This window comes from Takifugu rubripes, chromosome 13 (assembly GCF_901000725.2).
Source record: "Takifugu rubripes chromosome 13, fTakRub1.2, whole genome shotgun sequence".
Taxonomy (NCBI): domain Eukaryota; kingdom Metazoa; phylum Chordata; class Actinopteri; order Tetraodontiformes; family Tetraodontidae; genus Takifugu; species Takifugu rubripes.
Window position 1 is genome coordinate 17,475,020 of NC_042297.1, and position 15,657 is coordinate 17,490,676.

The 15,657-nt window shown below is 46.3% G+C and overlaps 3 protein-coding genes across 3 annotated transcripts; 2 read left to right on the forward strand and 1 right to left on the reverse strand.

The window, feature by feature from the left end:
* The first annotated feature begins 539 nt into the window (after positions 1-539).
* Positions 540-2,803, forward strand: sult5a1 (sulfotransferase family 5A, member 1). Its single transcript, XM_003969926.3, has 6 exons — positions 540-939; positions 1,068-1,288; positions 1,370-1,496; positions 1,566-1,663; positions 1,747-1,927; positions 2,190-2,803. The coding sequence occupies exons 1-6, from the start codon at positions 819-821 to the stop codon at positions 2,321-2,323; spliced, it is 882 nt and encodes a 293-aa protein (XP_003969975.1). The 5' UTR covers positions 540-818; the 3' UTR covers positions 2,324-2,803.
* Positions 2,804-4,269: 1,466 nt separating this feature from the next.
* hp (haptoglobin) lies at positions 4,270-7,090 on the reverse strand. The gene is made up of 4 exons (XM_003969927.3): positions 6,944-7,090; positions 6,743-6,825; positions 5,053-5,336; positions 4,270-4,930 (listed from the first exon to the last, which is right to left on the reverse strand). The coding sequence occupies exons 1-4, from the start codon at positions 6,946-6,948 to the stop codon at positions 4,358-4,360; spliced, it is 945 nt and encodes a 314-aa protein (XP_003969976.3). The 5' UTR covers positions 6,949-7,090; the 3' UTR covers positions 4,270-4,357.
* A 1,550-nt stretch (positions 7,091-8,640) lies between these two features.
* LOC101065141 (trace amine-associated receptor 8b) lies at positions 8,641-14,996 on the forward strand. Its single transcript, XM_011610137.2, has 3 exons — positions 8,641-8,878; positions 12,249-12,598; positions 12,754-14,996. Exons 2-3 carry the CDS (start codon positions 12,322-12,324, stop codon positions 13,650-13,652), a joined length of 1,176 nt encoding a protein of 391 aa, XP_011608439.2. The 5' UTR covers positions 8,641-8,878; positions 12,249-12,321; the 3' UTR covers positions 13,653-14,996.
* Positions 14,997-15,657: the final 661 nt, after the last annotated feature.

Here is a 15,657-nt window from a genome sequence, read left to right on the forward strand (position 1 = left end):
TTATGTGGAGCCGCTTATCTTTGTCAGGGTCACTGTCAAGGACCAGAGCCACAGCTATCACACGTGGGAGGGAGGAACCAGATGTGATGGACACGCTACACACACCCGTTACTAAAATTCAAGGATAATTACGCTTTAGACACAAGACGTGTTTTACGTCAAATGTCTTTCTTCCTAAATAGGTTCCCAGGTTTCTGTTTTAGGTATTTAAACACTGCAAAACAGCTCTAGATCCTAGTGTCTTTATGAGTGTCTTTATACAATGGTTAGATCCCACTACGTCATTTAAATGGACAGATGTTCCATGTGTCCTCAGATAGAGGACAAACGATATCAGTCAACTGTCCTAATAATATCAGGATGTTCAGAATAATCACATCAGTGCTGATAATCAGCGGTCGATTGTCATCATCTTTGGTAGGTGGAGTTCCTCAAACCAGTTAACAGTACTAAAGACATTATGATTTCTTCCTTTATTTATTCATTTGTTTGGCTTCACCAACACAAATAGTTCTGTAACCAGCAGGGAGACGGGCTGTTAGACCACCTGGACAGCGGAGTGATATTGTCTGTAAAAAGTCCCAGTGCTGTTGTCTTCTGGCTCTTGGAACGTCTCTTGCCCAATCGAATTACTTGGTCAGAACTTCCTGGTGTATCATTAGCCTGTCTCCCGGGGACTAACTTACTCAGGTAGGCGGCCATGTCAGTTTGTCTCAAGAGGAAGTGGAGACGCAGCTATAAAAGAGAAGAGCAGAAGAAGAGAGAAGAGCAAACACGTACGGGACAGGTCCAGGTGGGAATCGGCTCGGAGGGCTGCCATGGAGTCGTTTGGTGGTGTTTTGTTTCCCGGGGGGTTGCACACCCAGGAGTCGCTGAAACTGGCCGTGGACTTTCCTTTCCGGGACACAGATGTCCTCATCGTCTCCTATCCAAAGTCAGGTCAGAATCTGGGACGCTGTCCTAAAGCGTGAGACACTGCCGAAGGGCTGAAAGTTACTGTCGTGGGAATTATTGACTTTTTTAATGGATTTGCTGGAAATGAACGATGGATCTTGTTGTCTCACCAGGCACCACATGGATGCAGGAGATTATCACTCTCATACTGGGCAGAGGAGACCCCCACCTGTCCCACACCGTCCCAAACTGGGCTCGGGCCCCCTGGCTGGAGCACCATTATTTTGCTGAGTTGCAGGAAGCCTCATCGACCCAACCTCGAGTGTTCACCACACACTTGCCTAATCACCTGCTGGTCCCTGCCCTCCAGGAGCCACCAGGGTCCAATGTTAAGGTCATTATAATATTCAAATAGCTCTGAAACCGCTCTGGTTTCAAACTCAGACTGGTTCCCTGATCGGTGTGTGTGTCACAGGTCATCTATGTGAGCAGAAACCCCAAAGATGTCGCCGTGTCTTTTTACCACTTCCACAAACTGGCCGTCTTCCTCCCAGAGTTCAGCACGTTTGAGGAGTTTTTGCACCACTTCCTGGACGGCAGACGTGAGTTAAAAGTTCAAAGACTTCAAGAGCAGCTGCCGAACGTGTCAATCGGTCCCTGTTGTGTTTCAGTGTGTTACGGCTCGTGGTTTGACCACATTAAAGGCTGGACCGACCAGAGAAGAGCTCCAAGCAACCTGCTCCACGTCACCTACGAGGAGATGTCGCTGGTAGACCAACATGGGTTTGATTCCAACAACGCAGCCCTTCTTTCTTTCCAGTTTCAATGTTTCCTGCTGTGTGTCGTGTCCAGGACCTGAGTGGCACCATCCAGAAGGTGAGCTCCTACCTGCGGCGCCCCCTGGTGGAAGATGAGGTGAACAGCTGTGTGAAGCACTGCAGCTTTAGCAGCATGAAGGTCAACAAGATGGTGAATTACAGCCTGGTTGCAAAAGACATAATGGACCACAGCAAAGGTTCCTTCATGAGGAAAGGTGAGGCCTCCCCTCTTATCCACAGACAAAGCAGACTAGAAGATATTGATCATAAAAATGTACACGCTGAGAAGTGGGATTTGAATAGGTAATCATGCTATCAGCTCACAAGCTAATACAAACAAAGCTGTTTGAACCTTATTTAACTCTACCTATTCTTTAAGCTTGAAAATTGAGACTTATAATAATAAAATAATAAATAAAAAATAATTCGCACAAATCAAAATTTGTTTCGCTGCTTCGTTCTCCTGCAACAATCCAGGTAAAGTTGGAGATTGGAAAACCATGTTCACAGAGGAGCAGGATGAATATTTTAACAGCGTCTTCAAATCCAAAATGGACGACTGTGCGTTGGATTTTGTGTGGGAGGAGCAGCAGAAGCCACCACAGGACTGATCAACAGATCCTACAGAGGAGATTAAAAGGGCATCGCTAAGTGACACCAGACGTGGTGTCCTGATGGTGGGTTTCCTCTGATATATTAGCCGTTTGCTCGGCTAATTACGTAATGACGGGCTCGCTGCCTCCGTACACGAACGCACCCACTAATGACCTTATTTAATGTATGAAAGTATTTCTCCTTTTTCACCGAGAGAACAATGAGACGGTTATGTAAGACACAGTAACGGGCAGGTCAGAGATAAAGACCGTCGGCCATCTTTGTGCTTCCTGCCATTCACACAGTCAAGGTGAGGCGCTGCCCCGTTTGAGGGACGGTTCGCCGGACCGGGCCGGGCCAGCACCTGTCCTCCCCATTGTTCTCCTTTGTTTCCTTCATTCCTTTCTTTAAATTCCTTGTGTACCTCTCAGAAGCTGTGATGAAAACGGCATAAGCGTGAATTCATTAAAATAAAGCTCAAACTCTCTTGATCTTTTTTTCCCTCCACCTCCTCTCGTTCATCTTTGTGACTTTTTCTTAACGTGGACTGAATAATCAAGTTGACAAGGGCTCATGTGTTCCTGCATCAGCTGCAGACAGAACGCGTGCGCGTGGCAGAGGCACGGGCGTGCGCACGTGCTTGAGGTATTCAAGTTCTTTGCGGCACACACAGATTCACACGTCGCGGCCATGTGAGAGGCTTCTTCACACCTCTGTCCACCCTGCTGAGGGGAAGGAGGTTGAAGGGTAAAACTGCCGTCAGTGGAACCGTCTCGGGTCACGCTGAACTTCTCGTCACTTCTCTGAACCAGGAGCCGGGGCGGCTAAAACCCAGTTGTGCCGTCGCCTGCATGGTCTCGGTTGTGTGGAGACGGCCAGAAAATCAACCCAGATGTTTGGACGTCATGTCGGAGAAGCAGTAAAATGTCACCCAGCCTTTGTTTCGGCGCTAACCTGAAAGTTTCAGCACCTTAAATCAGCAACAACGGTTCCAACGCTACACCGCGGCAGCGTGGACGAGACCGCAGGCGTGACTCACCGCTGCATGACGCGTGGCAGCACAATGAGTTGGGCTCGAGGACAGAGGCGACCTTGAGCTGTGAGCTAACATCTCGTCATCGCCACAAAACACTTGGACGCTGCTTCAAATCACGCCTTCGCTCTCGTACGTCGGCATCATTTATAACCGTGACAACGGACCGTCGGCTGGCTGATTCATGCAGACCTCGCAGTTTCCATCCTTGCTGGTGGGCTCGTCTGTTTCCCTCTGTTTCTCCAGGTACAGTTTAATCTCAGCAGGGGCGACCAAACCTCTAGGAGAAGTTGGGGTGTACCTGGGCTGTTCCCGGTGCATCCCAGACCTCCCTGGGGTCTTCTCTTGACTGAACACTCCTGAAACACCTCCACAGAGACATAACTGGGGACCCACTGTTACCAGGGAGCCTGAAACCTCTCATCTACCCTCCGTCACATCCACAGAAATACCTGAAATGATGAAGATTTCAGCTCAAGGCTCAAAGTGTTAGAGGTGTGTTTGTGCTGACAGGAACTATTTTGTAGCTGCAGAAACTGTCTCGCATTCAGTTTTTGATTGAGAGAAAATGTACAGCTTTTTGTTAATCTGTGAAATCTTTAGTTTTCCAGTTACGGACGAGTACAGAGTCCCCTCAGCAGCTGAGTACACACGGCCGCTCGGTCCTCCTGCGTAATGACCACAAAATCATTATCAGGAGTACAAAGTGTACGCCTGGATAGGGAACACAATCAGCAACGGCGTGGCGTCAAAGAGCAGACAGCACCACAGTCAGTGGAGCCAGCAGCACTAAATGGCTAAATCAATAAGAATGAATTTCTCATTTGATACATTGATACTCTGGATTCCTCCCACAACTCAAAATCAAGCAGCGTTTTGTTGCCTCAGAGGTCTCAGGTGCTAAATTTTACAGAAATACAGAAGGCAGAGTCGAGCCAGGCCTCTTTATTCATGTATTAAAGGTTTAATCAGTGCATTTTTCCCCACAGTCGGAGGAGATTTCTCTGCGTTACATTTCTCAGGAATACATTTGCTGCCAGGAATACATTTTGGCCATCGTCTGAGAGCGGACAGCTTGGGAATTCTGCGTATCTCCTCTGGTGACTTTGTGAATCCAGGGCAAATATGAGGAAATCTTCATGTAGACTGCGTACTTGTGCAACCTGCAGGGTTTGTCATAGGAGAGGATCCCCGCAGCGTAAATATCCCCAGTTTCGGCGTCTTTGACAGCCAAAGCGCCGCCCGCGTCACCAAAGCAAACGTTTTCCTCCAGCCGGCCGGATACGGTGCAGAACATGCTGTCATCCACCGTTGGCATGAAAGCTCTTCGTTCATATTCAGCTTTGCAGGTGGAGTGGTCGACCAGGGGGAGTATGAGGTGCTTGAGCGATGAGGCGAGGTTTAGGTAGACCCCCCAGCCCCAACCAGCGATCGCCCCTGAGCCCTCAGTGCTGTCTGGCAGGTCCTGGCCTCTCTCTGGCAGGGGGATGGGGGTCACTTTGTCGCTGATGACCACGGGCTCCTTCAGCTGAATCAGAGCCAGGTTGTTGTCCCAGTCGGACTGATTCTGGAAGTGTGGATGGAGAATGACCTGGAGGGGAAAAAGGTCAAAAACAAGCTAGCATCTCTATCTCTCGCTTTTAAAAAACAAAACAAAAGAAAGACGTTCATTTCCTGCTTGCGTTCTGCTTGGTAGCTTCATTCGGGTCTCACCTTCTCCACAGCGACCTCGCTGGAGGCCTTGGCCTCACTCCGCCCCGAGATTCCCAGGTAAACTTTAGGGATGAGGGGATTTTTCCTCTGGGTGTCCTGTCGACTTTTGTTCAGGAAAAGGTTCCTTCCAGCTGTCAACACCCAGCGGTCTGAGATGAGAGCGCCACCGGCATAGCCTCCAGTGCGAACGTTGTCGCTGAGGTAAACCATGGCCTGCCAGGGAACCAGAGGAGCCAAAGTTCCCCCGATCATTCTCCTAGAGCGCAGGGGAGTGACCCTAGATGCTGAGACACACACAACCATTTTAATGGACGCCATCTGCATATAATCTGTAATGTCGACCTTTTGTTCACCACATTCGTACCCTCACTGGAGTCAAACGTCTGCCAGGTAGCAACATTTGAACAGGAGGTTACTGCAGCACTGCTAATCTTTGTGTTTCTGCTTGAGCAGAGGGCCGCTCTTAGATGACGTCCATTATTAATGCAAGCGCTACGCTACAGTAAACTCTGGAACAAGGACCTGTGCGCACGCAGCTCTGCACTCCTGGACGTCTCTGTAGACTTTATTTATCTGCTGGAGAGTTCATTTAGCGTTTGTGTGTGATCGTTGGGTGTGAGAGCCGGTTTCCCTCCAGCTGAAGTTACTGAAATATCTCCGTTAAAGGTGATGAATAAATAAAAGTACAGCAGATGTCTGAGCCTGATATTAGGAGCATCTCGCTAGTTTTACATGATGCGTGCGTTAGGGTTGTTTGCTGTTGTTTACTGTTATTTCATGGAAATCTGCTGCTGCTCTTGTGATGTTTTCAGACATGATGTGTAGTTTTAACTGGTCTATGATTCTTCTCATTGAGGGGAACAAAGAGAACTTAAGAGGATTTATTCATGAAGAATCAGCTTGTTTGTTGCTGGATGACAGCTAGTGACCTCTGAGCACTGGAACAGCCTTTTAATCAAGTCGCTCTGCTGATTTTGTTTTCAGGAGCGGTTGAGGAGAGCTGGGTTTGAATGATTGAGGAGGAGAATTTAAGCTGCTCAGGTGAAGAAGAGAGGCGGAAAAGGTGAAATATGTCAGATCTTTCTGGGATGGAAACCTGGAAAAAATGCAGCTGACCTATAATTTTGATGAATAAGGAAGCGAACCTTATTTTTATGCACCTGAACAGCTGCTTCTGAGGAGGTGGTACAGAAATTTGTATGTAGAAGTTGAAAGTTGTTTTACATCAATTTGAGGGGCCAACGCAGCCGACAGTCGAGGTGTTTAAAATGGTTTCTGATTTTCAGCCTATTTACACATCATTCTTTTGCTGAACAAACTCTTTTTAAGCTGATAAATGTAACAAAAAAGGGGGAAAGAAATCAGCCTCTTTTTTCTAGCCAACAGATGATTCAGATTAAAGTCTCACTTATGTGAAGTTAATTTTTTTTGTTAATAATGCAACAGTACCTGGTTTACAGGGGCTGTTATTAAATTATGCATGTCACATTTTACCTGTTACTCTACAGATTTGTCTTTTACTGCCTGAGTTCAGAGGGTGAAGAGCCACCAGAAAGCCACAACAAATAGACAAGCCGCAAACCCACAAACGAACACAGACAAATACGTGTGATCTGGACGACAAAGTGCTCTTTGATTTAAACCCTTTTAGGTCTTTGGTGTCCCTTGGGGGTGTTTTTGGGCGTCTCACCTGACAGTTTCAGTCCGTCATCCCTGTGAATCCCATCAGCCCGACAGCACCAGGCGGTCAGGAGGAGCAGAGACAAAGAAATCCTGCAACACACCACAGTTTCCTGCTCTTTACGGACAGAAACCTTAATAACTGATAAGGTTTTTAGTCCAGAAAAGGCCCAGTTTCATATCCTTCACAGCATAGACATATTCAACTTACCACATTTTGTCTTTTTGGTGGGGGCTGTCTTCAGTGCTGCTGTCGCTTCCTTTGTGTGTTCCACACAGGAGGGATATTTATATCCGCTGGGAACTTTCTGAACATTTCTGTGTGGAAATGTGGATTTGCACAATCTGAAACTAAATAATTGTGAAATGTAACTTTCCATCACTTGGAAGAACATCCCAACATTTGTCAACAAGGCCACTGCTACAAATCCAATTTGTTCTTCCCAAAGCCGTGTTTCGTCACACTCCTGAAACCTTTGCTCAGTCAAAATAAATAATTCTGGTTCTGACCGTTACGCATCGGCCGGCGCCAACATTGCAACAGTGGGATGTCTCACAAAGGTCGTGCTGAGAGCAGGCAGAACAAAACAGACCGTTTCACCTCAATTCCAGGCAGCAAATAGTGACGGGAAATTTGGGTGGAAAAATCCAACTTTCTATTGGAAGATTACTACTAATTAAATTAGCATTTTATTTTAATTAAAGAGAGATTTTAAACCTTTAGTGGTGACAGCAGTGTTTAAAGCAAATGTTCCTGTCAGGCCTTTTTCCTCAACACTGCAGCGCAGTGAAAGCATCCTCTAACTATCCGGTAAGAGCCGGAATCCCAGTGTTCTCCAACATTTCTCTCCTGATTCGCAGGATTCTTATCACACGGTGCCATGGAGCTGTTTAATCATGCACGCAGAGTCATCCAAATCGAAAGCTTGATTAAAACAGTCGTTTGATGTCGCTCGCGTGACGAAAGCATCAAAGCGCACTCAGAGCCGTGGGCGGTTTTGATTGGACGTAAATGGGCTCTTCAGATGAGCTCGTGGGAGCAGAGGGTCCCAGGTCAGTGGGAACCCAGCAGGCAGAGACAAAGAAGAACAACAGCTGGAAGAGCAATGCAGCTGTGCAGCGGGTGTCTGGTGTCCTGCACTCAGTGGAGGTACAGGATGATGGTGCGCCTTCCTTTTATTTTAGCAACCAGTCACACACACTCGTACCCCGAGTGTGTACTTCAGGAGCCACTTGGTTTCAGTAACACAGCACATGATCCCAGATCGTTCAGGTGGAGCTCAGAGATCTCAGGAATGGACATACGAACATATGAAATAAAGGAAGCAGTTCACACCGTGAAGGACAGAAGCAGCTGCATCATTTAAAGCCTCTCCTCAGCCAGAGCTCACGCTGTATACTTGCATATGTGGAACAGCCGGAAACCTTCACCGTACACGCACATATTCTTGACACATGATGCTGCTCCCCTTTCGCTCTTCCTTCATTCTCTCCTTTGTTATTGACTCCGAGCCCGAGCTTCTATTTCTATTTCAAGGTCTCAAGCAGTGAATAACTTCAGCCTATATCACGGGGCTCCTTTTATTTAACCACACAGAAAACACGGCGGCAGCAGCAAATCCTTTCATCTGTTTCCCAGTGTTTAAAAGGGGAATAATTGATGCGAATGAATCAAACAGAAACAGATGGATGAATTAAGGAAAAAAGAAGGGAAAATGAGCATGGAGCTCCAAAGAAATAGCGGCCTCTGAAGGGGGGGGGGGGGGGGGGGGGGGGGGGTGACAGGGGGTGTAGGAGGGTTGCCAGGAGGCTGGATGAGAGGGAAGGAGGAGGAGGCTGTGAACTTTACCTTGAAGCTCTGGTCGGAGAGCAGCGCGTGTGATAAGGACTGAAACAGGAATTTTGGGGGGGGGGGTGAGCGGTCCACTCAGCACAGGGAGGTGGAGACTGAAGCAGAGAGTCTGTCAGAGGGGCTGTGTGCTCCTCAGGAGAAGGAAGGATGGGGAGGATTCAGCTCCACATTCTTCTTCAGAGGATTGTACCTCCAGCAGCGCAGCCTCTGAACCCAGATGCTCCTTTCTCCTCCTTTTCTCTCCTCTTCTCTCCACCAGCTGCTGCTTCCTGGGTCAGAACTGCAGGAATGTTGGTAAGAATGTGTTTCCTCCTCATAGCTCTGCTATTACAGGACCGCGGCTGCCTTCATCAAACGGGAATAAATTATTAAACATATATGTATATTTTAAAGAAGGTGATGTCTCAGGCTGCACGCATACGCAGTTTTATACGTGCACTTGCTTACCTTGTATAACACTGACGGGCATTGCAAATGTAATGAAGGTTCACATTTTATGCTCCCATTTCAACATTTTTACAGTGGTGATGACTTATGAGTAATACTGAGTAATGAGGAACAATATTATGCTCATTCTAAAAATCAGAGGAAGCTTTGTTAAAAAAAAACAGAATCTTTTCAATAAGAAGCTGTTTAAGAGAATATGTCCTTCAGTAGAAAACAGTTAAATCAACATCTTATGAAACCAGTCGCACCGTTAATGCAGCAAACTTCGCTTGTGTGTGATGCAAACCTAAAGTTTCTCTGAAATTTATTTAAAATTGTAAAAATTCAACTTAGTTACGCGCCAGTGTTTAAAATCACAAGTCTACGTTGAGTATAAATTGATAAGAATCAAATGATCACACTGTCAAACGTGAACTCAGCAGTGAAGAAATTATGTTTTGATAACTGCAATGTAAAAGTCTAATTCTTAGCTATCTTTTTTTTTAGGATATATCATGTTTATATCATGTTTGTTTTCTGAAAATGTTGAAAATATGTGGCTTAGCTTGGTGGGAAATCTATGCTTTTGCAAATGTGTTTGAATGAGTCTAATTGTTTATCAAGTGACATTGCTGATCAACAGTGACATTTGGTAACAGATGCACATCAGGAGTAGCAATAAATCCGTGTTACTGTGGCCCCTCTGTGTATCTGCTTAGATTTATTACAAATAAATAATTCCCCCTCTAAATCCTGTTTAGAAAAACGGACAAAGCGTAAAATTAAGGGGGAATGTAACCCCTGATTGTATCGTCCACAGTGGAGGAAAGTATAATTGTTGTAATTAACCGGTTGTCCCGTAGGGGGCAGCAAACTGTGTTGCTATTATTTATGATAATGCCTCAGTATAACATTGGTCAAGAAAAAGCAAAATACTGTAACCGTACAGCTCTATCGTAGGTGAGGCTTTTAATTTAGAATCGTAGGGTCGTGCATGAAGTGTATCGTGAAAACACACACACTCACACACACTCACACCAAACATGCACATATACAATGTCACAAAGTTTACTTTCTTCTCATGTGCCATGACAGTCAGCTGCAGGCAGCCCCGAGCCAGCCTGCCCATTATTATTGCACATGACCCCTCTGTTTGCTGGACAACCTGGCCTGACAGCCCTGACCGAGCCCCCACGGTCTCCCTGCATATGCCTGAACTGTCACTCAGAGACACAGCCCTGTCAGAGGGAATCCACTGCACGCATGAGAAACAACCTAAACGCATCCAGCCAGCACAGCAGAGAACATCAGGCTCTCTTCATGCACTTAAACCAAACAATAAACACCCGCTTTAGCTCAAATATCCCCTAGATGGTGGATATTGGGGAAAAATTTAAGGTTAATCACAATGATGGTGAGTCCTAAATCTATATGCAATAACACTTTTGAATTTGTGATAAATCAATGATAATAAGCAGTTGGCACTTCCTGGTTAGATCCAACCCCCCAAAGGTGCATCTCCAACCTGCAGAACAAAAATGGTCTAAAATCTTTTTTTGTTTGATTACTGGCTTCATGAATCTATTCATCCACAGTTTAACAGTAACCAGACAGAGAGAAATTCTGGACTTTTGTTCAACTTCTTGGTGTCATTTAGCTCCATTTCAGAATTACACATTGAAAAATGTAAAAGTTACACGTTAAAACTTGATTCTAGAGCCAGTTGATGGTACGAATGTTTAATTTCTGTCGTGAACAAATTTCAATCCATCAATCAAGGTTGGTCAGTGAAAAAAAAAGCAACATATAAACGAGGAAATTGTTTCTGAAACATTCAGTTAAGGTCAGAATATTTGGACTATTTTTGTATTTGCATTTAGATTGAATATAGCCCCCCCCCCCCCCCCCCCCCCCTTGGGCTTTGACCAGATGCCAGAAATTATAAGACCACAGCAGCCATGTTGTTTCCAGCCTCCCGTCTCTCCTGGACTTGGATCTAAAGTCAATATAATTTCTAATTACAGGGGACTCGAATATTCGCAGGTTTTCATGTAGCAGGAAGTAAATGGAATTTCTCACGTGCACATGCATGTTGGTGTGCACGTGTGGTCAGCTACTTGTCTCCCTGCGCCCGGGGTCTTGCCTCAGGTCACACCTGTCATCCTCAGTCAGGTCAGGTGAAATAATGAGGCTGCAAATTCCTCCAAGTATAGAAGTTCTGTTTGGAAATAAACTGTCAAATTATTCCGTCAATGATTTACATTTAGCTCAAAATGCATTTTTTTATGGGATGAATAATAATTAGCCTCATAAAACACAAGAGTAGCTGAATAATTAAATAAAATCGCAGTGGGAAATGAGCGAAAGAGAGAAACACGGCGCGAGCGCTGACTTATAATTGACGATCACTTGATCTTGTTGACTTGGAGCTATTTTGTTTGAATTTATTTATAGTCCAAGCTCGTTTTAAAAAATGTTGGCATTTCATCATTGCAGATTTCTTCAGGATTCAGAAATGCTGAGTGAATGCTGAGACAATTTAGAAACACAGTCCCTGATAAAATGTACTTCCTGAATCACAGTTCCCAGCTTTGTGGCGTGTTAGCAGCAATTTGAAGTGTTTCTGTCTGTGTGTTCAACTCTGAGCTCCGCACGTGTCCACCTCTCTTACCCTTTTTCTTTGGATGTGTGCACCTTCCTGTTCTCCAACCCACTGAACAGATGAATGACTGAAGGACGCTGTGATTTAGTTGTCAGCTAAAAAGGACATTTGGTACTGAACTTCCAGTTTCAGCATGAGTACTGACAGCACTGACAGCACTGAGGTGCACATACCCGTGCACGTGCACCGAAGCGGCTACAGGACACATGCAGTCTTAGATGGAGCGTTGTCGATGGGAAAACCACTTTCATTGGCTTGGTAAAAAATCCCAGAACCCAATGTGCATTCAGAGACACATGCAAATAAAACCATAAACCCCAGAACGTTCTGGATTTGAGCAGCGGCTTAATGTCTGCACCACTGGAACAAACAATAATAAACCACTGAAGCAAAAACCTTCTGGGTGGTCAAAATAAACATATACCTGAAACTCATATTAGTTATATTATATATATTTGTTTGATGAACATCTTCATTGACACAGCAGATAAAACAGTATATTATATTAAACTAAATATATGTGACCATGTGTGTTTGTATTATTGAAAATAACATTGACTCACTCGTCTCTCTCAGAACCAACCGCCTCCAGGACATGGTCTCCTGAGTGGTCCCCCCACCTGCTCACCCTGAAGGCCAACCCTGGACCATGACTGCGCTGCCTGCTAACGTCAGCGTCTGCAGGAGCGCCGCCGCTCTGCTGCAAACGCCGGACCCTCTGCTCAACCTGACAGCCGCCGTCCAGGCCGCCTCGGGCCAGCCGCTGGCTCCTCTCTGCACCCGCTGCTGCTGCGGGTTTCTCAACCGCTTCTTGACCGTGGCGTTCATGGTCAGCCTGGCCTTCGCCATCGTGGTTGGGAACGTGATCACCCTGACCGTCTTTGTGCAAACGAGGCAATCCCGAACGCCGCAGGGATACCTGAAAGGTAAATGTGCTCGCCGTTTTCCCACTGCGAGTCTGTTTCTTAAGCTAAATATGAGTAACCTGCCCTAAATGCAACATTTGGTAACAATGCTAAGCAACAGAAACAGATATTAGGCCACAGCTTCTGAGCCCGTGTGTCGTTTCCCTCTCTGACAGTGTCTCTGGCCATAGCAGACATGATGGTGGGCGTCCTTGTGGTCCCCTTCTCCGTCTACACTGAGATCTCTCTGATGGTCACCAATACTCTCCCAGTTTGGTACCAGGGCATCTCCACCTCCTTGGCCATCTTATACCGGCGGGGGGGTCTTCTCAACCCCTGGCAGCCCTGCATGTTGATCGGCCCCGTGTTCGCCGGGTGCACCTTCGTCTCCATCAGCACCATCTTCCTGATGACTCTGGAGAGAAGCGTGGCCATCCTGCGGCCGCTCCACAAGGACGCCTTGGTGACCCGGAGGAGGACGCTGCTCCTCATCCTTCTCTCCTGGGTGGCGAGCTTCCTCCTGGCCATCGCGCCCCTCATCTTCAGCAGTAATTTCACTCTGGAGTATAACGGTTGCAGCCGCATGTGCAACTACGCGCCACTCGTGTTCGGGAGCCGGCCGCCGCCGGACGCCAATATTTTACTCTTGTTCCCTTCTTTTGACTTCACGCTGCTCGGAGGCACTTTAGTGGTGAACATCGTCTCCTTCACCAGCATCCGACGGTACTCCCAGAAACGCAAACTGCTGTCAGAGGGCAGTCTGAGTGATGCAGGCGGGGGGGCAGGAGGTGGGGGATGCCCCCACAGGCCCTCCTTCTCAGACATCAAAGCTGCCAAAACCATCAGCATCCTGACGTTTGCCTTCACGGCGTCCTTCTCCCCCATCGCCGTGTTCGTGCTGGGTAACGTGGTGGGATACACCTGGTGCAACTTTTCCTTCTTTGCCTTCTGGATCCTGACAGGAAACAGCTGCTGCAACGTCATCATCTACAGCGTCAGGGACCACCGCTTCAGGAAGGGCGTGAGCCTGCTCTTTCAGCGGGACCAGTCCCCCCCACACAGCGACAAAAACTGACGCAGACGTGGATTTTTAAAAGGAATGTTTATAGGAACGTTTGGAAATTCTACCACATTGTGTTGTTTCCAAAGGCGACGTTGTCGTATCAGTGTGTCTGTGCAGTAAATAGTGTAACGATCCATCGAGCTGACGAACCGATCAGATGTATCGAGTCAACCATCTTTAACCATCTTTAACGTCCCTTTATTGTCAAAGTTCCACGTCACATCCGTTTCCAATTTGAAAAATTTAATCAGATCCAATTTTAACTGTTTTCGGGTTAGAGGATGTTGGTGAGCGGCCCCTCAATCAATGAAAAAGTCTTCGCCGATATGTTGCAGGAGGTCGTTCCGAATGTTTTTATCTAAACAATGAAAAGTAGGATGACACTTTAATGTGTCTGCCAACATTTGTGAGTTTGTGGAGTTATTCATCAGTTTGAGTGGACTGTGAAAATAATCGCCCCCAAATATGAGAGATGCGCTTTGAGTTAGTCCGTAACCATTGTGCTGTGTGTGACTTTAGGGTGCTTTTGTTACTAAATGTGAAATAAAATTAATGTGTATTTATGAAGGACTTTAGTGAACTGCACGCCAGCCGCAGAGATTTTGCATAAAGTCTCTCATTTGCAAAAGACCTGCGTGCTGTGTTGGCCCCTTATTTCAGGATCAATTCGTTTTTATAATGTTTAAATACTCCGTTGTACATTTTGTCAATATATTTCTTTGCGTTATCTTGGAAGTGAATTTGTCATATTTGTTAACAGCAAAAACAAACGGAATATTTCATAAACCCACTATGACTTTGCCTTTAATCGCCTTAAATTGAATTGCCCTTTGGTTGTTACTCATATTTAGAGTAAATAAACCTCAACCAGTAACTCATTTCAAAATATAATACTAATAATCAGGGAACTTAAGAAGAAAATAAATATACAGGCATTAAAATAGTTTGCTGATTTTCACGGAAACAACAAACTTACAGACTTTGGTTATTTTTATAGTTCAGAAGTTGGAAAAGAAATGTTCTGCCAGTGAGATAAAAGCTGCTCTTTATTTGATGATCTATTATTGATTTATTATTGACTGTAGCGGTTGTGAAAAGGTGTCTGCAAATGTTTCACTCGGCTGTGGACGATGGGATTTGATGATGGGATCAGGTTTAAGAGGCCTCAGGAGCGACGGTTCCGCTGACTAATCTGACCCATCAAAGGCTTCAGAGCCAAATCAAAGCATTTAAAAAATACGACTGAAAGTTTGTCCCACCATCAAATATATCTGCAGATATTCACCAGCTCCTGTGGATCAGTTAAAAGACTCCGACAGTGCATGATGTGACTAATAAACGCATGTGATCCGTAAACGTACGTGCCATTTATTGTGAGTCAAGGACGTCACGAGTCTGGACGCACTGATTCATGTTTTCACTGCATAAAAGCCACAGAGATCAAAGCAGAGACAAAAGAATCAGAGAAGAAAGAAAGACATTCAAATTCCTGTTTTATTGAGATATTCTGTGGGACACTGTGCTACTCTGCTTGCATATTAATTTAAAAGAAAAAAAGTTTAACTCTGATAAATAATGTTTCCAGTGATCGCCGGTCATTCGGTCTCGACCGGGCCGAGGAGTGGGTAATCAGTTCCAGCCCAGATACCGACAAAACACGGAAGGTGATCTGTGGCGGAGCACCAGGACACCTTCAGAGCACTGCCGAGGTACCCTGGAGCAAGGCACCGAAACCCCAAACACTCCCTCGGGGCCCTGGCGTCTCGTTCGGGGCCCTGGCGTCTCGTTCGGGGCCCTGGCGTCCCGTTCGGGGCCCTGGCGTCTCGTTCGGGGCGCTGGCGTCTCGTTCGGGGCCCTGGCGTCTCGTTCGGGGCGCTGGCGTCTCGTTCGGGGCCCTGGCGTCTCGTTCGGGGCTGTACTCGGCCCAGTCGCAGCAACTTCCCCGTGACCCTGAATGGGATATAGTGGTTAAGAAAAGAACAAGAAAAGATGCAACATTTGCACAGCAGTTTATGGC

Coding starts and splice junctions, on each gene's coding strand:
- hp (XM_003969927.3), bottom strand. Junction 5,337..6,742: donor TGACGGACTGAAACTGTCAG/GTGAGACGCCCA, acceptor TGTGTGTCTCAG/CATCTAGGGTCACTCCCCTG. Junction 4,931..5,052: donor GCGAGGTCGCTGTGGAGAAG/GTGAGACCCGAA, acceptor TTTCCCCTCCAG/GTCATTCTCCATCCACACTT.
- LOC101065141 (XM_011610137.2), top strand. CDS start 12,322: ATGACTGCGCTGCCTGCTAACGTCAGCGTCTGCAGGAGCGCCGCCGCT. Junction 12,599..12,753: donor GCCGCAGGGATACCTGAAAG/GTAAATGTGCTC, acceptor CCTCTCTGACAG/TGTCTCTGGCCATAGCAGAC.
- sult5a1 (XM_003969926.3), top strand. CDS start 819: ATGGAGTCGTTTGGTGGTGTTTTGTTTCCCGGGGGGTTGCACACCCAG. Junction 1,289..1,369: donor CACCAGGGTCCAATGTTAAG/GTCATTATAATA, acceptor TGTGTGTCACAG/GTCATCTATGTGAGCAGAAA. Junction 1,497..1,565: donor CCACTTCCTGGACGGCAGAC/GTGAGTTAAAAG, acceptor GTTGTGTTTCAG/TGTGTTACGGCTCGTGGTTT.